The sequence below is a fragment of the Conger conger genome, chromosome 18, assembly GCF_963514075.1.
Source record: "Conger conger chromosome 18, fConCon1.1, whole genome shotgun sequence".
NCBI classification, from domain to species: Eukaryota; Metazoa; Chordata; class Actinopteri; order Anguilliformes; family Congridae; genus Conger; species Conger conger.
The window spans coordinates 12,305,998-12,333,041 of record NC_083777.1 but is presented as its reverse complement, the minus strand read 5'-3'; the positions used below and the strand labels follow the sequence as shown (position 1 = coordinate 12,333,041).

General features: G+C 43.4%; 1 protein-coding gene across 1 annotated transcript in view; it reads right to left on the bottom strand.

The window, feature by feature from the left end:
- The window catches only part of LOC133118602 (collagen alpha-1(XVII) chain-like), a 61,551-nt gene that overhangs the window by 32,373 nt on the left and 2,134 nt on the right, over nucleotides 1–27,044 (bottom strand). Inside the window, exons 2-17 of the mRNA XM_061228711.1 lie at nucleotides 22,060–22,131; nucleotides 18,564–18,608; nucleotides 18,360–18,407; nucleotides 17,138–17,272; nucleotides 16,648–16,692; nucleotides 16,444–16,491; nucleotides 14,839–15,018; nucleotides 14,239–14,310; nucleotides 9,111–9,170; nucleotides 8,718–8,888; nucleotides 7,608–7,652; nucleotides 7,201–7,347; nucleotides 6,301–6,423; nucleotides 5,824–5,874; nucleotides 1,788–1,859; nucleotides 1,398–1,433 (exon numbers count right to left, since the gene is read on the bottom strand). Of these exons, the coding sequence (XP_061084695.1) occupies nucleotides 1,398–1,433; nucleotides 1,788–1,859; nucleotides 5,824–5,874; nucleotides 6,301–6,423; nucleotides 7,201–7,347; nucleotides 7,608–7,652; nucleotides 8,718–8,888; nucleotides 9,111–9,170; nucleotides 14,239–14,310; nucleotides 14,839–15,018; nucleotides 16,444–16,491; nucleotides 16,648–16,692; nucleotides 17,138–17,272; nucleotides 18,360–18,407; nucleotides 18,564–18,608; nucleotides 22,060–22,123 (1,342 nt within the window). The 5' untranslated portion in view covers nucleotides 22,124–22,131. The remainder of the gene's footprint in view (nucleotides 1–1,397; nucleotides 1,434–1,787; nucleotides 1,860–5,823; nucleotides 5,875–6,300; nucleotides 6,424–7,200; nucleotides 7,348–7,607; nucleotides 7,653–8,717; nucleotides 8,889–9,110; nucleotides 9,171–14,238; nucleotides 14,311–14,838; nucleotides 15,019–16,443; nucleotides 16,492–16,647; nucleotides 16,693–17,137; nucleotides 17,273–18,359; nucleotides 18,408–18,563; nucleotides 18,609–22,059; nucleotides 22,132–27,044) is intronic.

The following is a 27,044-nucleotide window of genomic DNA, read 5'->3' as shown; positions in this document are numbered from 1 at the left end:
TTAACTCGGCTCTCATGTCTATGTGATTCCAAAACGGACACCGGGGTTTAATAAAATATATTTATTAAACAAACGTAAAACACAGAACAGATAAACTAACGGGAAGTTAGTAAGGAAATTTAGTTGGGTATGTGTGTGTGTGTGTGTGTGTGTGTGTGTGTGTGTGTGTGTGTGTGTGTGTGTGTGTGTGTGTGTGTGTGTGTGTGTGTGTGTGTGTGCGTGTGCGTGTGTGTGTGTGCGTGCGCCGCTTGAACAAAGGAAAGGTAAAAGTGGGAGTAGCTAGCTTGGGTAAGCTAGAGTTCTGGGTGTGTTAGTTATTGTTAGCTGTGAGAAGACTACTTGCGTAGTTTACTCTATATATGCGCAAACACGGCGAATCAATTCACGTACATATATAGCTAACAAAATACATTCCAATGATAAGACGGCAAATATGGAAACACAGATTCACAAAAACAGTTAAGACTAAACTAAACACTGGCTATGCCTGAATGTTTGTTCTCTTACTGAGTCCATACGCATTGGATCCAAAAGACGTGCTGTCCTTGTAGGAGCCGCGATGGTGCTGTGAATGTGTGTCCTGGAGAGATGTGCAGGCTGGGACATCTTAGCCGTGCGTTGTTGTCTGGTCCGCTCGGTTGCTGGAAGGATGTTCGTTGGTCCCTTTTCCGGGTGGAAAAGTTTGTTGCTGTTGTTCTTTGGTGAGCTTTGCAGGGGTAAACTGATGTAGCGTTCCGCGTACACCAGTTTCCACTCGCTATAGGCCACGAAGTTACCGCAAGGTAACTGGGTGTGTCCGTAGGCCTGGTAGTGCGCTGAGGAGCATTCAGCCTCTGTCCGAGTCTCGGAGCAGATGAGCTGAAGCGAATGGCCAAAAAGGGTGCGTCGAAGAGAAGAAGCAGAAGAAGCAGAAAAAGCAGAAGAGAGATCCCAAGAACATGTCTTGCTCTTATACGGGACCGTTTATTGCTCCCGCCATTACGGGATTGGCTGAACCAAGTTAGACGTCATTTGTGGTGGACGTCGCGGAATTTTCCTGTGGGAATGTGGAAGTTGTAGTCCCTACACCTGTAACTTCTGAGCTTTGGACCTAATAAACCCTGTTTTTGCACTCCATTTCTGGTCTGCACTTGGGTCCTTTACTGGCATCCACATAACAGTGTCAGCATAAGCCCAAACTCTTTCCTTTTGTAATTATACAACTATCTATGAAACATTCGGCTATCATGAAAACACAATTTTTAAACAACTTCCATTGTATGAATTATTAAATGTTCTAGCAATAGCTATTTATTTAAACACCCTTCAAATGCACTATATTGAATGGATTAAACAGTGCATGTAATCTTTTTTTTAAATTACACACGTTACATCATGACTAGGAATTACAGTCTTACCTGTAGCTCCAGGCTGGCCAGGATTTCCTGCTATCCCTGGAATAAGATCATTTCTGTGAGACTGACTTTTAGAACAGTGCAAATATTACATTTATTAATGATATCTCTCATGATATAGTCTGTATTAATTTCATATTATACAACATAATACCAACCGCATTGCAAAGGCATGGTCCGTATTCAATCTGGCCGAGTGAGTATCAGACTAAACTAGTCACATCCCTGGTGTAAAATCCAGCTATGACCAGCTGAAATACCAGCTACATTGAAATACTGTTGAGAATGGAGCTGGTCTAACTGTTAAACCTGCTGCCAGCTTTCACAAAACCTTGACTGAGCTGTTTTTTCAGCAGGGATGCGCACCTGTATTTAAGCTAAACGGAATTTTACCTGGAGGGCCAACATTGCCTTGAGGTCCAACTGGACCGCAAATTCCAGGCGGTCCGATCTGTCCTTGGTCACCTTGAGATAGCATACATCAAAACCATGGTAAGTCTGCAGTTAGTCTCATCCAAAAGCAGTCAACTCAGCTGGTATAACAATAAATATTAAACATAAATATATGCATTAATACATCAGGAACTGTACAGGAACTTGTCACACAGTGATAACAGCAAACATCAGGAAGCCAATTCCTAGTTTGCACATGATGGGTGTGTCAATCATTTGAACTGACCACAGAATCTTGTTGTAAAAATAATGTCACACTCATCTCTCGATAACCTTTATCACCCGGATCTCCTGTGATAAAGTGTTTGTCTTTGTGAAGAAAACACACATTATCAGAAACACAAACTGGGCAAATACTCACTTAATTGACTTCAAACAGCAAGAGTAAGGCTAAGTGCTGCATTTTAGCCACCTCTGGCCCTCTAATCCAACTCCAGCCCTGGTTTTCTGTTCTCCCAAGTATTTAGTGCTACTGATTGTCCAGACTCTCTTCGCACCTGACACTCAGGTAAAGGGATGGTGGAAAACCAGCAGTTCTTGGCCTTCGGGGACCATAAATTGCTGATACCTGATTTAAGCTGTTACTAGGCAACAGGGTAAATCCACAGATTAAAGTGTAGACCTACATATGTAGTACAGACATTTACATCTACATCTCATGTATGTAGAGTAAGCTTATGTACAGTAAGCTTAGCCGAGATGGATACTTGTGGAAATAATTTAAAACAAGTAACTTGCTTCATAATTTAAAGAATGTACAAGACCTGTGCTATACTTCTGGGCTTTTACAACAAAATGTGTTTCAAAAATACAAAAATATGTTATTACACAAGTAAGGATACAATGGCAAAACTCAAATTTGAGAATAAAAGTAATTATTTGCCATCCTGAGGCTCATGGTAAAATATTGTGCAGCACAAGACAAGATGAATCCGTTGCCCTATTGTATGACATACAGTATGTACTGCAAAAAATAACACCAAATACACTTCAGTCCGGATAATAAAAAAGGGCAAAATGGGTGATTCACAGCTGGACAGTCCAGGATGCATGCTGAAGGATCTTTACCCGGATAGCTCCACTGGGAATAACCGGAAACACAGAGAGATGGAGCAGTGCAGGCTCAGAAGCACAACACCATAAATTCAATTCAGTTTTATTTGTGTAGCGCTCTTCACAGAAGACTGTCCCAAACACGCTTTACAGAGTAACAGAAGGGAAGAAGAAAGGGGAAATGCCAGTTCTAAGCCCCCAAACAGCACATAAGGTAAAAGACTCGGGGGAGAAAAACACTCAGACTAATATCTCCAGAGGAACTTTCTTTTGAGCCACCCTGGATGTATCATTTTACCAAGTAAATAAATAACATACTCTAAAGAGTAATCCCCTAAGAATGTAGAAGCCATTCGCATCATCACATCAATGATACAGAGATACTCCACTATAGAATGGAATCAAAACAGGCGTGTTTTTAGATCACTCCACATTTATAACGCTTTCATGCCCCCTCACTGAACTGCACCTACCTTTGTGTCCAGAAGGGCCAACGTCGCCACAGGCACCTGGTCCTACAGGTGTGTTTGAGCTGGGCCCAGGTGAACAGCTGTACAGGTGTGTTTGAGCTGGGCCCAGGTGAACAGCTGTACAGGTGTGTTTGAGCTGGGGGCCAGGTGAACAGCTATACAGGTGTGTTTGAGCTGGGGCCAGGTGAACAGCTGTACAGGTGTGTTTGAGCTGGGGCCAGGTGAACAGCTGTACAGGTGTGTTTGAGCTGGGGGCCAGGTGAACAGCTGTACAGGTATCTATCGTCCTCCAGGACCCCTGGGAAACTTCCTTGATGAGCTAGACACCCTTCTCCTTCCCTGAGGATGGCACCCCATTGATTCTCCTTGGAGACTTCAACATCTACCTTGAAGCCTCCAAGGCTGCTGCCTTCCTACCGCTAATCCAGTCCTTCGGCCTCTCCCTGCAACACTCTCCTCCAACCCACAAGGCGGGTAATGTCCTAGACCTTGTCTTTGTGAGGAACTGCTCATGCTCCGATTTCACGGTTACCCCTCTGCATACACCACTTCATCTCATTCTCCCTCCCTCTTCCTCCCCATCCTCCTCCCCCTCCTCCCACCCACACTTCCTCAGCCCGCCGTAACCTCCACTCCCTCTCACCCTCTTCCTTTGTCACCACTGTCACCGCCTCACTCCCCCCTCTCAAATCCTTCTCCAAACTCCCCACTGACTCTGCATCTGCCACCCTCCTTTCATCTCTCTCCTCTGCCTTTGACTCTCTCTGTCCCCCTGTCTGAAAGCCGCCTCGCACATCCCCTCCCCAGTCCTAGGATATCTGACACCTTCCGTACCTCCAGGACCAGCCTCCGCGCAGCGGAGAGGAAGTGGGGAAAATCCAGAGACCCTTCAGACCTCACAATTTACCAGTCTCTCCTGGTGGCATTCTCTTCCGCTGTCACTGCCGCCAAAGCAAAATACTATCAGACACAAATTCAGAACTCCGCTTCTAACCCCCGGAAACTGTTCTCCATTTTCTCCTCTCTTCTCAACACACCGCCTCCTCCACCTCAGTCCTCCTTTGCTGCTGATGACTTTGCTGATTTTTTCGATGAGAAGGTCACAGTCATCTGCAGATCCTTTACAACCCTTACTGTGCCCTTCCACCCCTCTAGGCCCATCCCTTCCTTTTCCACTTTCTCCCCCCTTACAGACTCTGATGTTTCTCAACTCCTGCTCTCCCACCACCCTACAACCTGTGCCCTTGATCCTATCCCCTCTTCTCTTCTCCAGACTATCACACCTGACATTCTCCCATTTGTCACCTCCCTTGTCAACTCCTCCCTGTCTTCCGGCTGTTTTCCAGCATCCTCCAAGAGGGCCCACATCTGCTAAAAAAGCCTACTCTGGATCCCTCCATCATCCAGAACTACCGCCCGGTATCTCTTCTTCCTTTTCTTTCTAAAACCATAGAACGAGCTGCTTCTACTCAACTTTCTTCTTTCTTTTCTAACAGCAACCTGCTAGACCCCCATCAGTCTGGCTTCAGATTGGGCCACTCGACAGAGACCGCGCTCCTCTCCGTCAGTGAGTCGCTCCATGCCGCACAAGCAGCCTCCCTCTCCTCTGTCCTCATTCTTCTAGATCTCTCTGCTGCCTTCGACACTTTGGATCACTCCATCCCCCTGTCCGCCCTGTCAGCAACGGGCATCTGTGGCACAGCCCTGGACTGGATTGAGTCCTACCTCTCTGGTCGCTCCTTCCAGGTTGCCTGGGCTGGTACGGTATCAAATTCAAAACATTGGTGCTAACCTTCCAAGCAGTTCCCCAGCTTACCTACAAAAAGTCATCAGACCCTACACCCCTGCCAGACCTCTTCATTCAGCCTCCACAGGCCGCTTGGCACCTCTGAACTTCCACCTCACGCTCACGACTACTGTCTGTTCTGGCTCCACGGTGGTGGAACGAACTCCCCGTTGAGGTCAGAACTGTAGAATCTCTCCCCACCTTCAAGTGCAAACTGAAGACGCACCTCTTCAAGCAGCACCTCTTCCCATCCCTCCCTACCTCCCTGTGAACCTTAATTGTTGTCTTTGTGATTTACTTTGTGTTTCGGTATTTTTAGTTGGCTAGGTAAGCTGGATAGTTAAGTTTGGTCACTTTTGCTTTGTTGTTTGTTTGTTTATTTGTTTGTTAAAAAAAAAAGAAAAAGAAAAAGATAGGACCTGGTCCTTATCTTTGTTGTACGGGTAGCAATTGAAATTGTACTTCCCTCTAGGGTCTTTCAGCGCACTTATCCCTGGTTATGGGTATGCACTTTGTTGTACGTCGCTCTGGATAAGAGCGTCTGCCAACTGCCAATAATGTAATGTAATGTAATGTCAAAATATACACATTTATTACAAAATATATACATAAAAACCATTCTTAAAGTTTACAGGAAGAAGAGGAGGCAACTGCTCTGTACACACACCTTGGGGTCCTTGTTTCCCTCTTTCTCCTTTGAGAGATGAGCCGATTAAGTCTAAAACAAAAAAGAGAAAAGTTGTTTATCATTACAGTGTGAAGCGCACAGTGTTATTTTACCTTTTCATTTATGTTTTCATGAAATACTTGATGTTATAATGTAATGGAATTATCAGCTTACAGTAAGTCTAGAAAAATATGCCTAGATTCGATCAATATGTAGCTTTAAATTTGAAGTAATACATGCAAATATGACTTGTTTCAGTATAAACACACATTTTTAATTGATTGTAATAATCAGTAGATCCATGAAATTGGCAAAAAATCTCTCTGAAATTTTCAATGACATTCAATTAATTCCCTGTTCCCGCCAACAGGCTTGCTAATAGGCTATTGGCTGCTAACGGACTAATCATGATATTGAACAGTGGAGTGCAGAAACCCGCAGACAGGCCATGCAGTGATAGCGGTGTAGCACAGGTACCTCTGATTTTGTCGGAGGCCAGCTCGGCCTGTATCATTTTTTTTATGCTGGGCATGTGTTCCCTTATATCAGGTCTGTTATCCAGAGCATCTACCCTGGTTGTCAGTTTCCTCAACTGCTCCGCTGAGGGGGGACAGACACAGCGGCAGGCTGGGGTTAGGGAACTGTCAGAGCTTAGCATTAGCATTAGCTGTGGTTAGGGAACTGTCAGAGCTTAGCATTATTATTTAGATAGATACTTTATTCATCCCTAAAATTTCCCTCAGGACGAATAAAGTATATATCTATCTATCTATCTATCTATTAGCATTAGATGGGGTTTGGGAACTGTCAGAACTTAGCATTAGCATTAGCTGGGGTTCGGGAACTGTCAGAACTTAGCATTAGCATTAGCTGGGGTTAGGGAACTGTCAGAACTTAGCATTATTATTTAGATAGATACTTTATTCATCCCTAAGATTTCCCTCGGGATGAATAAAGTATCTATCTATCTATCTATCTATCTATCTATTAGCATTAGCTGGGGTTTGAGAACTGTCAGAACTTAGCATTAGTGTTAGCTGGGGTTCGGGAACTGTCAGAACTTAGCAATAGCATTAGCTGGGGTTAACTGCCAGAGTTTACAATTATAGGGTTCAGTATTCCAGATTATTCTACAAAAGTGAGTTATTATCATTGGTGATGTTCTTTCAGCTCAAGCTAGCTTTTGAAATGGCTAGTAGCTGGTTGACCAGTTCAGACCAGCTCCATACTCAACATGGTTTGACCAGCTCAAGCTATGTTTTGAAAGCGCTTTTCTTACAAGATAATCCAGCAGTGGCATAATTACAGATTGCATCCCTACAAAGTAAATTGGCTAAATGAAAATGTTGAGATGAGGCCGGGGGTTAGGAGTCTTACCCAGGGCAATGAGTCCACACAGGAGGGCCAGGAGAAGCAGCAGCCCCAGGGGTAGGCCCACAAGCCATTTCCACCAGCTGTAGCAGGAGTCTCCACAGCACCACCCTCCACCTCCACCCCCACCTCCACCCCCATCCTTCTCGATCTCTGGGGCAGCCAAGGCAAGGGACAAAACAATGTTTGTGAACTGTTCTGTGACAATGTCATGATTCATTTACAAATATTACTGTTTAGTACACATACACACGCACATGCATGCTGTATGTGTAGGCAGGTAAGCATACAGGTACACACACACGCACGTTTGGGAAATTCTTGGGCTAATTTCGGGATGAAAATGAAATATGTGTAATGTAAGTTATTTGTGAATATACTGTATATGCATATATTTGTTGTAATATTCCTACTTGCATATGTTGCCTTGTCTTTTTTGAGCGCTTTTTGGGATGCATCTTTGGGGGGAAGAATAAAACAATTTTAACTTAAATACTTTCGGGAATACTGAACATAAAAAAGTAGGATACTGATAGGAAGAAAACCCGATGACACATCAGTAAAAAATGTGTGCTAAGGATGACAACACTCACTGCAACCACTTTTACTGTGGTAACTAAGAACAACATAGTCTTAATGAATATTACTCATAAATGTTCAATATAACTGAATTATGATTTATCTGTTTGTTTCATTGTATCTTATATATCTGTAGCTGTACTCTTATACAATCCGTTTGTTTTGGCTTTAATGGGAGTTTCAGCATAGCTGGGTGCCATTTTCTCTTTCTTCAGAGAGTCATCTGAAAATGACCCTGAAACACAGACAGATTCATAAGCCTTTTGGATTATGACTGCACTCTAATGCCCTGTAACACACATAGAGAAGGCACTTTTATGTTATTTATTCGGCGGTAATATGTAACTCTCAATTCCCGTCTACAGCACAGCCCATTATGGTTTTCTGCCGGTGTACAGTATAGCGCTAAAGAGAAAGCCAATAACTGCTAACTGAGGTATTCAATGACAATTTGATTTGAATAATAATTGAATAAAGATTTTCAAGCCAAAATAAAGTTGAATTTACTATAATTCAAGCAAATCACAAACATTTGATATTATATATACACATAAAAGCATAATATCTATAACATGCAGTACAGAAAAAAAAAGGCGGATTTAACAGCTGATGAAAAAGCTGATGTGCTAACTGTGCAAACAGCTGATATGCTAACTGTCAAACACCTGATATGCTAACAGTGCTAACAGCTGATATGCTAACTGTCAAACACCTGATATGTTAACTGTGATAACAGTTGATATGCTAACTGTGCTGCTAGCTGATATCCTAACTGTACTAACAGATTGCATCCCAACTGTGCTAACAGCTGATATGATAACTGTGCTAACAGCTGATATGCTAACTGTGCCAACAGCTGATATGCTAAAAGTGCTAACAGCTGATATGCTAACAGTGCTAATAGCTGATGAGCGTGTAAGAGGGTGGGCCTGTGTGTGACTCACCCTTGGGAATCCTGCTGGGAGGGGCGCTGCCAAAGTTCTTCCCACTGTCCTTAGCCATGATGACGGGCATGTCATTGTTCTTCCTGCTCTGAGGAATGTTCTCCTTCTCCAGCAGCAGGAACTTGAAGTCTTTTAGGTAGGGCTCCTCACTGTGGCTCCTGACCTTAGATGCTGCAGCACACATGTCATTTACATTTAGCTCAAGTGAGACCACATTACATTGCACTTAAATACCATAGTTTATGCCATGACAAAATGCCAAACTTCTCATTTGATTAACTAATTGGACAGGGCCATTGGTTAACTACAAAAAGAGGTACAGTGTATGTAATGTGGTAACTTTAGCATGCATGTAAATGTAAATACAGTTCATAGTTCTCTCTGAGGATGCACCTGTACTGGCGGAGACAGCAGAGCTGACTGTCTGAGACATATTCTTCTGTACCCCATAACCTGTAGAAAACATGCACACACAAAGAGAAAAGGTTAATTATAGTACACCAAATGAAGATTCATTCATGGAAAAAATGCGATTCAATTCCAACATTCCAAAAAAACAATAATTGTTCATATTAATATACAATTAATATACCTTTATTTCAAAGGGCACATTGTGCCACATGTGTGATGTGTCTGTATCTGTCCTGTGTGTATTTATGTTTATTCTTGTTATTTATTCATTTTTCATTCATCCTTGGTTATTGTTTTCCATGACAGTTCTCATTTGTCATCCCCTGTTATGTCTGCGTCTGAATGTTTACCAACCTAGTCACTCCCCTGTCTGCGTGTCCCACTATTCGGGTGTTTACGGTAGTTTCGGGTTTTCAAACATTCCTTCCAAACTCGCGATTCTTACTTTTTCTTGGTAGTTAAATGTTGTAAGGCACTATTCTTACTAACTACTACTAATCTAGGTATTGTACAGTACTAATCAGATTAATACACTTACTGTCTGTCTAACTAACTAACTAACAATCACTTTTATTGAGTAGTTTAGAAATATTCACGTAACTAATTCACTAACGCAATCTCTTAGTTCTTCTGCACTGTTCTATAACTCTGCCTCCCTATGCTATCCCTAATTGCTCACTTAGTTTCAGCAAAGTGTTCGCAGCTGTCTCTGACTATCACTACATCTTCAATCTATGCAAATGTCTACTCCCTAATCCAGAGCCGTATGTTTTACATGTTTGGTTATGTGCATCCAGTCCGCGTTTTCGTCTCCCTCCCGTTATTATGTTATTACCCATTATGTTTCCCCATCTGTTGTCTATTTGTCTAGCCCACCTTTTTCCCAGCCGCGCCTAGATTGTCACCTTCCCTCATGTATTTAAACCTCAGTCTCTTTTTGAACCAGTGTCAGAATGTTGATCAGTTATAGTGCCAGTACGTTAGTAGAGTTACCAGTACGCCTATTTCTTGAGATTCATAAAGACACCCCTTTGACCTTGTTTTTTCGAGACCTGCCTTACCCTCTTGTTTTGTTTGCCCTTTGTTTTTCTGGTTTCTGATTATCTGCTTTGTTTGTGACTTAGATTTTTGCCTTCGCCCTTTTGTACTTTTGCCTATTGATTTTCTGGATTTTTTTACCTTTTTTGCCTGTTTTCTCGACCATTATTTTGCCTTCTGTCTTTGTCTTTGTATTGTATCTCCTGGCTACGAAATCGGACTAATAAACTACGTTTTTAGATTATCCGCTGGTCTGCGTCTGGGTCCTCAGTGCCGTCCATAACAACATGAGATAATCACCGCTTTCAATGGTCATACCTGCATGTGAGTTAATCCCACTGGAAGTGAGGGCACTGCCGGAGGTTGTAGCCAGGTTATTCTGCACACCATACACTGCACACAAGACAATTGCACACCATACACTGCACACAAGTGTATGTTTTTCCACTAGCCGTGTGTAGTTGAAGACCTCCAGAGAGCTTAAGTATTGTTTCTGTGTTTGTCGCATGTGAGCATTAGGTAATAAGGAAACCTTGTTAGTCTATCAGCTGTTGTAGATTTGTTAGTCAAATTGGCGTGTGTCGCATTTTGTTATTAGTTAGCGAATCTAGTGTGTTTCTCACCAGCCGCCGGCAGTTTCGCTCGCTTCTGTTATTCTGATTAAGTGATCAGAATCAGTGAGATACTTTGGACGCTGCAATTGTTAGGATAATTATTAGATCGCTAGTTTGCATTGGTAATTAGCAGTTTATATAGGCGTGCTCAGAGCGAAGCTAGCATCGCTCCCTCCCATTTGGAATGGTATGGTGGGTCGGTACCCCATTAATCTGCTCTCTCCACTTCAGAACGTGCTTCCAGCGACGTGGCCCTCCACGGCAACGGAACCCCACCAACCTCTGCTACCCCTCACTGACCGCCTGTAACAACTTCACAGTTGCAGGCGGGCTATGGAACTGCCAATCTGCCACACGGAAGGCTGACTTCATTACTGGTTATGCCTCCCTCCTGTCCCTACAGTTCCTTTCCCTCACCGAGACCTGGATCACACCAGAGAACACCGCCACCCCCACTGCCCTCTCATCCTCCTTCTCTTTCTCACACACCCTCCGGCCCTCTGGTTGTGGAGGTGGCACTGGCTTGCTGATCTCCCCTTCCTGGAAATTCTCTGCATTTTCCCTCACTGACCTATCCCTATCCACCTTTGAATGCCACGCTGTCTCAATTACTCACCCTGTTAAACTTTATATTGTCGTCGTTTATCATCCTCCAGGTGCCCTGGGAAGCTTCCTTGATGAGCTTGACACTCTACTCAGCTCGTTCCCCGAGGATGGCACCCCACTTATCCTCCTGGGAGATTTCAACATCCACCTGGAAGCCTCCCAGTCTGCTGCCTTCTTACCACTACTTCACTCCTTTGACCTCTCTCTGCAGCACTCTCCCCAACTCACAAGGCTGGAAACCTTCTCGACCTGATCTTTCTGAGGAACTGCTCCTCTTCTAACCCCACTGTTACCCCTTTACACATGTCCGATCACCACTTCATTTCCTTCTCCATCCCCCTAGCTCCTCTGCCTCCCTCCCCTTCGCTCACCCCCACTGTTTCTGTCCGATGTAACCTCCGCTCTCTATCACCCTCCTCCCTTGCCCCCAGAGTCACCGCTTCTCTCCCTCCTCTTGAATCCTTCTCCGAACTACCCACTGACTCTGCATCTTCCGCCCTGCTTTCCTCTCTTTCCTCAGCCCTTGACTCTCTCTGTCCTCTTGTCTCCCGGCCTGCTCAATCCTCCTCTCCCAGCCCATGGCTTTCTGACCTTCTATGTTCCTCCAGGCCCAGCCTATGTGCAGCTGAGAGGAAGTGGAGGAAATCAAAAGACCCATCGGACCTGTCTTCCTACCAGTCTCTCCTGGTGGAATGCTCCTCCGCTATCACCACTGCCAAAAAAAATTACTTCCAAACAAAAATCCAGAATTCCACTTCTAACCCCCGTCAACTGTTCTCCATTTTCTCCTCGCTCCTCAGCACTCCCCCATCATCTCAGTCCTCCCTCACTGCTGATGACTTTGCAGTATTTTTTGACGAGAAGGTTGCAGATATCCGCAGCACCTTCGCGACCACCACCATCTCTCTCTGTGCCTGCCTCCTTTCTGTGCCTGCCCCCTGTTTCTCCTCTTTCTGTCCCCTTACAGATGCTGATGTGTCTCACCTCCTGCTCTCCCACCGCCCTCATCATTCAAGAGGGCCTACATCACCCCACTCCTAAAGAAACCCACTCTAGACCCCTCCTGCATTCAAAAGTACCGTCCGATCTCTCCTTCCTTTTCTATCCAAATCCATTGAACGAGCTGCCTCCAACCAACTCTCTTCCTTCCTCTCACAGAATAACCTGCTGGACCCCCACAAGTCCGGCTTCAGACCTGGCCACTCGACGGAGACCGCACTCCTCTCCGTCAATGAGTCCCTTCAGGCTGCACAAGCAACCTCTCTCTCTTCCGTCCTGATCCTTCTTGACCTCTCTGCGGCGTTCGACACAGTCAACCACTCCATCCTCTTAGCCTCCCTGGCATCTACAGGGATCTGTGGCACAGCCTTAGAGTGGATTAAATCTTATCTCTCTGGCTGGTCCTCCCAGGTGTCCTGGGCTGGAAGAGTGTCAACCCCTCGCCCCCTTGTTACAGGAGTCCCCCAGGGCTCAGTCCTCGGACCCCTCCTCTTCTCCATTTACACAAGATCCCTTGGCCCTGTTATCTCTGCTCATGGCATCTCATATCATTGTTATGCCGATGACACCCAACTCTTTCTCCCCCATCAGACACACAGGTCTCTACCCGTATCTCCGCCTGCCTGAGAGACATCCAGAGCTGGATGGGCAACCACTATCTAAAGCTCAACCCAGGTAAGACGGAGGTGATCTTCATCCCTGCTTTAACCTCTCCCTTCTCCAATTTTTCCATCTCACTCAGGGATACCACAGTGACCTCATCCCCTAGTGCAAGAAACCTTGGAGTGGTGATGGACAACAGGCTGTCCTTCTCTGAGAACATCGCTATGGTGACCCGGGCGTGCAGGTTCTTCCTGTACAACATCCGGAGAATCCGACTCTGGCCTTCCAGCATCTGCCATCAGACCCCTACAACTGATCCAGAATGCTGCAGCCCATCTGGTATTCAATGCTCGCATACCAGGCAGTTAAGGGATCAGCCCCTGTATATATTCAATCCCTTATCAAGACCTATACACCAACAAGACCCCTCCGTTCTGCCACTTTGTGCCGTCTGGCACCTCCCCCTCACCACACCTGCACTTCACGCTCACGACTGCTGTCTGTCCTGGTCCCAGAACAGCAGAGTCTCTGACCTCCTTCAAGCGCAGACTGAAGACTCATCTCTTCAGGCTACACCTTTCCCTCCCTAACTCACCACCATGATTAGCCTTAGACTGTAATGGCACTTATGTATAGATTGTATAGATATTGTTACTTGTATAGATATTTTTGTTTTTTTATTGGCTGTTGTATTGTTGTACTCAGGGTATTCTAGCTGCCAACTGTGGTATGCTAGTTTGGAAGTTGATTGTACTCTTCAAGGGTTCTGATTATCTGTATGTTTACACTAGGACTCGGAACTGTACTGTCCTCTCAGGTCCTCTTCGCACTTATACGTGTTTGATCTGCACTTCGTTGTATGTCGCTCGGGATAAGAGCGTCTGCTAAATGCCATGTAATGTAATGTAATGTAATGTAACAATTACATGTGTTATGTCATCAACATTTTAAAGCATTTGTTTTTGTGTTGCAAGGCAATAGCAAAAGCAGAGGCTATCCCTGGTGCAAAATCCAGCTTGAAATTGCTAATTACCGGCTGTTTCAAAAAATAGCTTAAGCTGGTCAAGCAATGTTGAGTATGGAGCTGGTCTGAACTGGTCAACCAGCTACCAGCTGTTTCAAAAGCTAGCCTAAGCTGTTCTTTTTCAGCAGGGATACACTCTTAGACGCACAGTGAATGTTACTTGCAGGCTGTAGGAATAACAGTGAGTATGTTCAGTGGGCAGTGAGTGGTGGTCAGTAGGCCTGACCTGCACTGCTGCTGGACAGGCCACCGCTCAGAGGGGGGGGTGAGGATGTCATGTTGTTCCAGACACCGGCAACTGAGGATTTCACACAAAGACACGCTTTGTTGGGCTGTGAAACACGCAGCCACTCAAACACCATGAACTGAGCAGAGGATCATGTGCTCTGTTCTGAAATGCGCAGTCACTCCACAGTCTGCCAGCTAAGCTGCGCAGACGTTGTGTCGTAGGAGCAAAGACCGGATACAGGTGGCGCAGGAGCAGAGCCAATCAACCTGAGGAGATGGTAGCGCACATCGAGAGGAGTACTGCCCCACCCAGTGAAGCCCTATACCCTCTAACCTCCTCCTGGGGCCTGCCAGTGTAAGGCTCCTAACTGTAGCAACCGCTAACTGTAGCAGCTCCCAACTGTAGTCACGAACTGTAGCAACCACTAACCGTAGCAGCCCCCAACTGTAGTCCCTAACTGTAGCAACCGCTAACCATAGCAGCCCCCAACTGTAGTCCCTAACTGTAGCAACCGCTAACTGTAGCAGCCTCTAACTGCATCCCCTAACTGTAGCAGCCCCTAACTGCAGCCCTGTGGACAAGAGGGAGGAGTCTGACCTGACAGCGAGGGTAGGGGTGGGGAGGGCAGGAGGGTGGATTCCGGGGACATGTTTTTGGGGCTGGTGGAGTAGTTGGGAGCGGTGAGGCCGGCGAACCCAGAGGGCAGGCTGGAGGTGGTCCACACATAGGAGGGCTGCACAGAGTCCAGCACCGTGGCGTCATACTGCGTCAGCACTGCTGTGGAAATACAGGGTTAACTGTGGCACAGGGTGTAGTGCCGTCATGGAAACAGGGTTAACTGTGGCACAGGGTGCAGTGCGGTCATGGAAACAGGGTTAACTGTGGCACAGGGTGCAGTGCCGTCATAGAAACAGGGTTAACTGTGGCACAGGGTGCAGTGTCGTCATGGAAACAGGGTTAACTGTGGCACAGGGTGCAGTGCCGTCATAGAAACAGGGTTAACTGTGGCACAGGGTGCAGTGCCGTCATGGAAACTGGGTTAACTGTGGCACAGGGTGCAGTGCCGTCATGGAAACAGGGTTAACTGTGGTACAGGTTGCAGTGCTGTCATGGAAACAGGGTTAACTCTGGCACAAGATGTCGTGCTGCCATGGAAACACGGGGTTAACTGGCACAGGGTGTCGTGCTGCCATTGAAACAAAGTGGTAACTGACACAGCATTCATGAGTGTCTGCCAGACTCATAGCTTCTACGCTCATAACACACAAGGCCTTACAATCAGACACAATGGTATATAATACGCTTTAATGACCTAAATATTGGATGAATAATAAGCATCCATTAACACTGAGACAGCCATATTCATAACACAACTGTAGTTTAGCATACAGATCCACGGAAGCGCAATCATGAAAATTGATTGACAGGCAAGACAGTGGCATTCCGTGCAATGACTGTACAGGTCCACTTACATGAGTCTCCCCCGAGGGCGTAAGACACAGTCCCCGCCCTGATTGAGGGGATGTGACACTGTTGTTGAGAGTCAAATCTCCAGTGAACAGTCTCAGAGGCTCCATAGGTCACTTGTCACACAAGTTGGAATCAATAATCATTCACATTATCCGTCTGCTATAAGACCTACTACTTTGCTTCTTCTACTGTGCATAACAAGGCATTTCCCAGGCAAAGCCAAGGACTATTGCAATTACATATCACTAACTATCAAGGGAAATGCAGTGTTATATTAAACTACAGTGACTTTCAGTGGAAATGTAGTGATAAATAACTTTCAGTGGAAATTCTGACATTTGGTCTAAAAAACGGCTGAACCTCTTGACCATGTCTGTATGCTTTTATGCATTTAGTTGCTGCCACATGATTGGCTGATTATATATTTGCCTTAACAAGCTGGTATACGGGTCTACCTAATAAAGTGTATACTGTGTAAACAACTGTAAGGGTTGGTGCAAATTCCATGTCAATGCGGGCAATCCCAAAAAATTTATTACAGGTATGCAATTTAATTCATGACTTGAAAAATGCCCAACATGTCAACACACGGATTTAAATGAATCCCGGAACTGGGTGGAATCGCCCCCATGGCACAGTTATAATGTCTCATACCTGACTGCGAGCCCTCGGTGATCAGCCTGGTCTCCTACATCGGCAATGTAATTGGCAATTAAATATAATTATACTCACATCTGGTGGATGGAGATGCACTCTGCAATCGGGCTCTTATTTCACTCTCTGAAAAGTTATAAAATCAAAATTAGTTCAATATTGTGGTATTTATACATCACATTCCTTCAGCGCATTCAGGGTTATGAGTGATATATTTGCCACATTGTATGAACAGAGTGGATGCTAGCAGATGCTCGATGTAAAAGCCTGTATGCAAAGTACCTCTGCTCTGGGTCCTCCCTCTGGATGATGAAGAGCTGGCAGCAACTGAAATATAACCAACATAACAAATATTTCAACACATACAGTTACCCACATCCAACAAGAGACTATAGTAAACTTCAATATAAACTTATACTGTTCACTATTAAACCATTACAATGATTGAATATAAGCTAAGACTGCTGCTAATACCTTTTCTATTTCCATTTATTAGAAGTCATAACATTATTACATTACATTAATGGCATTTGGCAGATGCTCTTATCCAGAGCGACGTACAACAAAGTGCATACCCATAACTGTATACTGTGTAAACAACTGTAAGGGTTGGTGCAAATTCCATGTCAATGCGGGCAATCCCAAAAAATGTATTACAGGTATTCAATTCAATTCATGACTTGAAAAATGCCCAACATGTCAACACACGCATTTAAATGAATCCCGGAACTGGATGGAATCGCCCCCATGGCACAGTTATAATGTCTCATACCTGACTGCGAGCCCTCGGTGATCAACCTGGTCTCCACAGAGCCCTTCTTGGGGATGGGGAGGGTGTCGGAGGTGGTGTGCATGGGGTTAACGCTGCAGCCCTTCAAGAGCTTTTTCACGTCCTCCAGCTCGATCCCTGCAGAGGAGACGCAGAGGAGGCGCACAGGGGAGGAGCACAGAGGAGGAGTACAAGGGAGTAGTACAGAGGAGGCGCACAGAGGAGGAGCACAGGGGAGGAGCACAGAGGAGGAGTACAAGGGAGGAGTACAGAGGAGGCGCACAGAGGAGGAGCACAGGGGAGGAGCACAGAGGAGGAGTACAGAGGAGGAGCACAGGGGAGGAGCAGAGAGGAGGAGCAGAGAGGAGGAGCACAGAGGAGGAGTACAAGGGAGGAGTACAGAGGAGGCGCACAGAGGAGGAGCACAGGGGAGGAGCACAGAGGAGGAGTACAGAGGAGGAGCACAGGGGAGGAGCAGAGAGGAGGAGCAGAGAGGAGGAGCACAGTGTCAGCCACACCAGAGCTGCACTCATCTCCAGTTCAGAATCCTCATGGAACCAGACCTGGGCCAAATGTTTTGGATTGAAATACTTTTCTGCGCTTTACTGATCTTGTCTGCTGTATTGGAACAAATGAAATACTCTCAAAAGTGCCTTCTGGTGATCTTGGTTGGCTCAGTAGCACCAGGCAAAATCAATTGAGCAAAGAAACACATTTGAATCCAAAACAATTATGTATTTGATCCAGATCTGCTTCTAACATCCTTCAGTTCTGGAACTAACTGACTGGAAATGGAACATTCTAGCCCTGATCGACGTGGCAAAATAAGAACTGTGTCAATTCCCTTGCAGTTCAGGAAACAAACTGAAATTGTGGGCATTTGCTAAAATGAACGTGTATAATTTTCTCTGAGGATTTTTCAGCTCATTTCCTGAACTGATTTGGAAACTGTTCCCAACCTTCTGGGATCCGCCTTGCCAAAATTGGCTGATGTTACTTTCAACTGGAAATTTTAATGTTAATGTTTAATGTTTACTGTCATTATTCCATTACATTTTTCAAGGATGAAACAACTTCGCTAAATTGAAGAAACAGGAATCTGTGTCAGCAAAGAAAAAAACAAGTAGATCCATGTTTATTTTACTCCAATTACAGATTCAGTGACATTATTTTCTGTGCAATTTCTTTAAAATCGTAATTGGCAATTAAATATAATTATACTCACATCTGGTGGATGGAGATGCACTCTGCAATCTGGCTCTTATTTCACTGTCTGAAAAGTTATAAAATCAAAATTAGTTCGATATTGTGGTATTTATACATCACATTCCTTCAGCGCATTCAGGGTTATGAGTGATATATTTGCCGCACTGTATGAACAGAGTGGATGCTAGCAGATGCTCGATGTAAAGGCCTGTATGCAAAGTACCTCTGCTCTGGGTCCTCCCTCTGGATGATGAGGAGCTGGCAGCAACTGAAATATAACCAACATAACAAATATTTCAACACATACAGTTACCCACATCCAACAAGAGACTATAGTAAACTTCAATACAAACTTATACTGTTCACTATTAAACCATTACAATTATTGAACATAAGCTAAGACTGCTGCTAATACCTTTTCAATTTCCATTTATTAGAAGTCATAACATTATTACATTACATTAATGGCATTGGGCAGATGCTCTTATCCAGAGCGACGTACAACAAAGTGCATACCCATAACCAGGGATAAGTACGCTGAAAGACCCTAGAGGGAAGTACAATTTCAACTGCTACCTGCACAACGAAGATATTTGACTTTCTTTCTTTTTTTCTTTTTTTTTTAACAAACAAACAAAGCAAAAGTATGACCAAACCCCTTAACTAGCCAAACACTGCTTACCTAGCCAAACTAAAAATACTGATACACAAAAAAGTAAATGACAGAAAGACAACAATTAAGGTTCACAGGGAGGTAGGGAGGGATGGGGGGAGGTGCAGCTTGAAGAGGTGCGTCTTCAGTTTGGCTTGAAGATTGGATGAGATTCTACAGTTCTGACCTCAACGGGGAGTTCGTTCCAGCCAGAACAGACAGTAGTCGTGAGCGTGAGGTGGAAGTTCAGAGAGGGTGAGGTGCCAAGCGGCCTGTGGAGGCTGAACGAAGAGGTCTGGCAGGGGTGTAGGGTCTGATGACTTTTTGGAGGTAAGGTGGGGAAGACCCCTTAACTGCTTAGAAGGTTTTGAATTTGATGCGAGCCATGACAAGAAGGGGGGTGACATGTCAGTATTTGGGAAGGTTGAAGACCAGACGAGCTGCTGCATGCTGGATAAGTTGGAGGAGTCTGATGGCAGACACTGGGAGGCCTGCCAAGAGGGAATTGCAGTAGTCCAGGCGGGACAGAACCATCGCTTGGACCAGGAGCTGGGTCGAGTAGGGGGTGAGAGAGGCAGATTCTCCGTATGTTGTATAGGAAGAACCTGCATGACCGGGTCACCGCCGCAATGTTCTTGGAGAGGGACAGTCTGCTGTCCATCACCACGCCAAGGTTCCTTGCACTGGGTGATGGCATAAGTGTGGTATCCCCTTGGGAAATGGAGAGATCCAGATGAGGAGAGGTAGTGGCAAGGATGAATATCATTTCAGTCTTACCTGGGTTGAGCTTTAGATGGTGGTTGTCCATCCAGCTCTGGATGTCACACAGGCAAGCAGAGATACAGGCTGAAACCTGTGTATCAGATGGTGGGAATGAGATGAAGAGTTGGGTATCGTCCGCATAGCAGTGGTAGGATAGACCATGTGCAGTGATAACAGGGCCAAGGGAACGAGTGTAAAGAGAAAAAAGAAGCGGGCCTAGGACTGAGCCCTGGGGAACTCCTGTGGCAAGGGGCCGAGGTGTCGATACCGTACCAGTCCAGGCAACCTGGAAGGAGCGACCAGAGAGGTAGGACTCAATCCAGTCCAGGGCTGTGCCACAGATGCCCGTTGCTGACAGGCCGGACAGGAGGATGGAGTGATCCACAGTGTCGAAGGCAGCAGAGAGATCTAGAGGAATGAGGACAGAGGAGAGGGAGGCTGCTCGTGCGGCATGGAGTGATTCACTGACGGAGAGGAGCGCGGTCTCTGTCAAGTGGCCAGATCTGAAGCCAGACTGATGGGGGTCTAGCAGGTTGTTGTTGGAGAGGAAAGAAGAAAGTTGACTAGAAGCGGCTCGTTCTATGGTTTCAGATAGAAAAGGAAGAAGAGATGATGGATGATGGAGGGATCCAGAGTAGGCTTTTTTAGCAGCGGGGTGATGTGGGCCCTCTTGGATGAGTTAACAAGGGAGGTGACAAATGGGAGAATGTCAGGTGTGATAGTCTGGAGAAGAGAAGAGGGGATAGGGTCAAGGGCACAGGTTGTAGGGTGGTGGGAGAACAGGAGTTGAGAAACATCAGAGTCTGTAAGGGGGGAGAAAGTGGAAAAGGAAGGGATGGGCCTAGAGGGGGGGGGAGGGCTCAGAGAGGGGGGTGGTGGTTATAAAGTAAGATTTTTGTTAACAATTTATTTCACAGCCCATTAATTACCTAGTACTTAACTAATTACTTAGTACCTAGTAAAGACCAGGTAATTATTAGGTAACAATATTTATTTCAGAGGTAAGCACTATGAAGCTACCTGTAAAAAAAAATAAAAGAATCAAGTGAAAAAAAGAAAGTGTTACCAAATGTGAAGAAAATTATTTCAGGAGTGCTATGACAATATTTTTTGTTATGTTTTATGATCACACAGGGATATTTTTAATACATGACAGAGGCAATTATATAAAGGAACTTGGGAGCCAAGTTATACCATTTCAGCGACATGCAGATTTAAAAACGTATTTTACTTCAGTATGTTTGAATTTCAGTTACTCATTTGTCAAATGATTAAATGGTCCTTCCAAAAATATTTTAACATTGAGAAACAAGCTTTAAGCAAGCATAATATTAGATTCCACATTTTACTTCTGAAAAGATATGAGCCAATCAGTTTAGTAATGTAAATTCCTAAAATGAAATCTAGTACTCCAAGTCTTACATCCAGTCAACACTGTAATTGAACTACCACTAGGTGGTGCATTACACCATAGCAGAGACATTTAAAAGTGTAAGTTGCCGGGAGAAACTCATTCCTGATGTTTCTGTTATAAATTACTGCACTTCTAGGATTTTGGGAGGATCTCGAGAGGCATATTCTATTGTGGAAGTTATAGAAACCAATGCGTCACCTACAATTTAAAAATGGGTCCACACAACTTATCTGTGTACCAAAACTGCTTCCCAGAGTGAATTCAGTCAATTTTTTTTTTTACCTTATGTCCATAAACTGTGAATCAAATTTACCATAAAACAGTACAGTGAAGCTGAGAAATGTACAATTACAAGTCATAATCTGACCTTTTGTGACTTTGTCTGTTTCATAATGAAGTAAAATGGAATCTTTTCAGATTAAACATAACTCACTGACTATGTCTACACTATCCCTATCATCATAGGGATTATGAGTTTTGAGCAGTGGGGATGATTAAAATTAAGATGAAATAAACTATTGTGAGGAAGATGAAAGAAGAGGCATAGAAAAATAACAAAGCCAAGGACAAAAGAACAAAGTATACTTCAGTGCAGACACATATTTACTCTAGGATGGCCTTGGATTTTGACCAACCTTTGGGGCACAATGGTTTCCCACTTCAAAAAAGTGTTTTTATAGCATTCACTTTGCTCTGAGAAATCTCACAGTTTTAACATTAAGGAGGATTAATACTCCAGAGTTCTGTTGCTGTAGTATTGTCTATGTTTGCTGTGATGCTGGGATATAAAAACTGGCCTGTGTGCCTTTGCTCTGTCAGACACGGGTAGTTATCTCCTGTCTGGAACCTTCTACATAAACAAACGTCTCCTCAGGCTGGACATGTTCTTACCGTTGGTTGAGAGCCCGGAGCTCCCACCAGAAAGGTGTCTGTTTATTGTGTTTAAATAGTCCATTCCATTACCTACAACAAAAGAATGAATGAATTAATGCATAAATAAATATGTTTACATTACATTTACATTTTTGTCATTTGGCAGACACTTTTAATCCAAAGCGATTTACAAGTGCATAGGTTCTTCCACAAGCTAAAGCTTCACATCCATAACTAGTAAAATATGCATGAAGGGCTGTTCTAAACAAAAAGACAGTCATTGTAAGGGCAATTTTTTAAATGTACATATATACATTTTTTATTAAGGGTTAGGGTTAGACAAGAGGGATATCAGAAGGGGGTGGGGGGAGGAAATCAAGTGGGAGGACTAAGGTATAGTTTGAAAAGATATATTTTTAGTCTGCATCAATATATGGGGAGGGATTCTGCTGAAGTAGGCAAGTCATTCCACCACTGAGGAACCAGAATGGATGTTTTTGCTTAACATAAAGAAAATGTGGAACAATTGTAAATTACAACCTAATTGAAACCACAAACAAAATGATACAAAATTCCCAGCAAAAGAAAAAAACAGATAACTGCCCTAATCACAAAACATTCATTTTGCACTTACAGTGCTTACTTTGAGGGTGGAATACCTGAGGGAAACAATAGGGGTTTATACAATATTATCTCCCTCTATCTCTCTCTTTCTCATACACACACAGTGTAAATCTCTTTCTGACACACACACACACACACACATGCACTCTCAGAGAGAAGTCTATCCTCTCTCTGTCTTTAGAAAATGGGTGAGGTGTTTCAAACCTTAGCCTTCTACATCTTCTTCAAAATTACCAACAGGAATAGACGGTAACTGACACAACATGAAAAACATTTATGTGAAGACATTCTGAAATTTCAGTGATTATCAAGCCTATATTGATAGGCCTGATATGAGATATTTTTATATTGGTCAATCCTAGCCATTAACAGTAAAAATACGTATTTGTATGACATGATTAGAGCTTGAATTCTGAATGAAATGTGCTTTGAAAAGGTATAGCAGTAATACAAAGCATAATTGCCAATATTATAACCATAATCACACATTATGCTGCACTTGTTTCAAACCAGTAAATTAGTCATCTCATAAACATTAACTGGGTTCATAGACTTAATTTAATAACACATTGGGTCAAATGTGCTTAACTGAAGCATAAACCTCAGAGTGCCCAACCCTCTTCCTGGAGATCTGCCCTCCTGTAAGCTTTCACTCCAGCCCCAACAAAGCACACCTTGTTCAACAGCTAGAGACTGTATCGAGCAAATTAATATAATCAGGTGTGCATTGTTCAGGTTGAAATGTTACAGTGCTTACTTTGAGGGTGGACGCCTGAGAGAATGATGTAAGAGCAAACAATAGGGGTTTATACAATATTATCTCTCTCTCTCTCTCTCTCTCCCTTTCTCACACACACACACACACACACACACACACAGTGTAAATCTCTCTCTGACACACACATGCACCCACAGAGAGAAGTCTCTCTATCCTCTCTCTGTCTTTAAAAAATGGGTAAGGTGTTTTGAACCTTTGTCTTCTACATCTTCTTCAAAATTACCAACAGGAATAGACAGTAACTGAAACAACATGAAAAACATTTATGTGAAGACATTCTGAAATATCAGTTATTATCAAGCCTATATTCTATTAGACTGATATGAGATATTTTCATATTGGTGAACCCTAGCCATTAACAGTAAAAATACATATTTGTATGACATGATTAGAACTTGAATTCTGAATGATGTGCGCTATCAAAAGGTATAGCAGTAATACAAAGCATAATTGCCAATATTAGAACCATAATCACACATTATGCTGCACTTGTTTCAAACCTGTAAATGAGCCTGTATGTTTATCTCATAAACATAAACTGTGTTCATAGACTTAATTTAATGACACATTGGGTCAAATGTGCTTAACTGAAGCATAAACCTCAGATTAAGACCAGGCGTGCCCAACCCTCTTCCTGGAGATCTACCCTCCTGTAAACTTTCACTCCAACCCCAACAAAGCACACCTTGTTCAACAGCTAGAGACTGTATAGAGCAAATTGGTATAATCAGGTGTGCTTTGTCCGGGTTGAAATGTTAACTAACAGGATGGTAGATCTCTGGGAACAGGGCAGTCCGACACCAAAGTACTACCTGATAAATGGAACAGCTAATCCTTATTACATAGATTCGGATAGCTGTTCCAGGTTTAATGCAGTTCTGTGGTCTAGGTGTCTTAAACCTTAGGTTTAAACTCCAGCTATGCACCCTGCAATTGACCAATAGGACTGGCAAAGATTAAGCCTTGCCAAGGACTTTTCATTTTCAGCAGACATCTCCATTGGGGAAATGTTGTTTTTTTGGGGGAAAAAAGGATCTTTGTCTGGGAAACTGGTCAATCGAGTTTAGTCTTGGGCTTTCCATTACACCACTAGTGGACAGTGTTTAGTGTTGCAGTTTTCAAGTTATTCAGAAAATCCTTAGGAAATACCCAGTCTTTGTGATCACTGTGTACACCCAGTTCCAATGGTTATTTAATGCATGATGCTCCCATTCATTAGGATTTTGAATGTCATGAGGCGAGTTAACATTTCAAGAGAAAAGGGACATATATGAAATAAAGCTGTTTACTCTGTCATTTAGTTAACAGTGTACAGTTCACACAGCCACATTATGTGGGCTAATCCTTAATGGTGTAACAAATACTTCACAATATTATGCCTAAGAAATCGGACAAGGTCGAATTTCTATCAAAATTTCTGTAGATGTGTGTTTGATTAATTAAGCTACATTTGTAAATGGGTAAGTCTATCCTCCCTAGTTCTGAGCAGACACCTGCATAAATCAATTTATACAATAATACAATTTCTTTAAGTGCACATAAAAGACTTATCTGCAACTGTCTGATTCACATTCAAAAAGTGCAGCTTGTGTCAAATGATTTTATCAAACAGTAGATAATCAACAACACAAATGACTTTTACAAAAACATTGTTCTGAGTGACAGGCCTATTCTGAAAACAACAATTCTTACAGTTGGGGTCTTAAAAGTATGGATCCAACCCTCTGAGCAAATCAAATTGGACGTATCTATTTATTTGAAGGAGAATTGCTCTGTGATAGATTGGTGACCTGTCCAGGGTGTATTCCTGCTGTTTGTCCAATACCTGCTCAAATGGGCCCCAGCACCCCCTGCAACTCTGGCCAGGAATAATCGGGTTAGATAACAGATGGATGGATGAAAAGACAATTTGGTTGTCATCAGAATAAATGAGAATTAAATTCAACTGTGTTTATGTACAGTATAATACTGTACAATAATTTGAGATTTCCAAACATTCATTTTCCAAAGCATTCAATGTTACAGTGACATTTTGCATTTCATTGCATTGCATGGCAGCCAATCGCCGTCGGTGTGTGAGTGTGTGTATGAATGGGTGAATGAGAAGCATCAATTGTAAAAGTGGTTTGGATAAAGGCGCTATATAAATTCCAACCATTTACCATATAAATGCCAACCATTTACCAAATCTGGTTCTACTGCTGCCATCCACTGAATTAAAAACACTTTCAAAGTTTTGCCAAAAGATCACTAAAGAAAAAATGGTCTGAATTCCCAATTTAAGTAAATATAAGAGAGAGACTTCATGTTAAGGCCAGGTCAATTTATTTCAACACAATTAGAAATCACAGTCACTATTTGTGTAGCATGTCTGGCAAACAGGGATTGTGCTTTTGTATTCATATTTGAGTAAGGTCAGGCTTTTGAAGTTAGTTTTCATAGAAATCCCTTGCTGCCCTAAGGACAATAGATTCCAATGCACTACTGAATCTTCCTATATACAAAAGATATCCTTTTCATTCTGAAACATTACACCACACCCAACCCACGACCCTCATTTTACACAGGTAATTCCCCACACGTTTTTCCTGAGATCAGCAGCTGAGAAGGATTTGGTGTACCTCTGCTCCCCGCGTACTGCCGACACACTGTGTGAAATAGTCATTACGCGGCTGAGAACAATATGTTGGCATGTTGTTTCACTGTACTGCAGGTGCAACCACATTCAGTTTCCGCACTTAAGAAATTAAACCAGTCATCACAATGGTTCCTGGAGATCTAGCATCCTGTAGGTTTTCACTTCATCGCTAATCACCAGCTCAATGAGATCTTGTTAGGGTTGGAGTGAAAATCTACAGATCTCCAGGAACAGAGTTGGTCATAGTAATGAAAGTAAAAGTATTATGGGATGTGTCTGCTTAAATGTGTTGTCCAGGGCTACCAAGTTAAATTGTCTATTTAATTTACTGTATTATTCCATAATATCTTCCACAAGTTCACAGACCCTTCCTCCTGCTGGGCCTAGGACAACACACCTGGTAGTCCTCCCACCGACTACAATATTAAAATAAACCGACCAAATAGACCAAAGCATGTGCTTGAGAGTCAGTTGTCTGAACAAATCAGGTGGAGATGAGCAGCCACCATTGTGCCAATGTAAGAACTGGTTATTTAGCAGGGGCTTTGTTAAAAACAAAAATGTCTGTCATTTACTTCAAGGCAAAGTCAGTTCTTTTTCTTTTTTTCAATCACAGACGCCAGACACAAGGCAATGTGTTGTACGTCGCTCTGGATAAGAGCATCTGCTAAATGCCTTGTGATGTAATGTAATGTAACAATGAATTTTCAAATACTACCCAATAATTAGTATTCGTCCTTTTTTTTTTTTTTTTTGGAGTGCCCCAGTAAACTAAGCTGAAGAAATCAACTACTGAGTTGTCTCGTTAGTATCAAAATATTTATAATACAAGCCAACATAAATTGCTTTTATGGTTTGTAGTTAGGTATAAAAAAATTTCACTCTTCTGCATTTAAAAATATTTTTTTTTCAATTTGGTGTGTATTTTTGATTGGCCCAGACAGCTTTGTGTGCAATGAATGC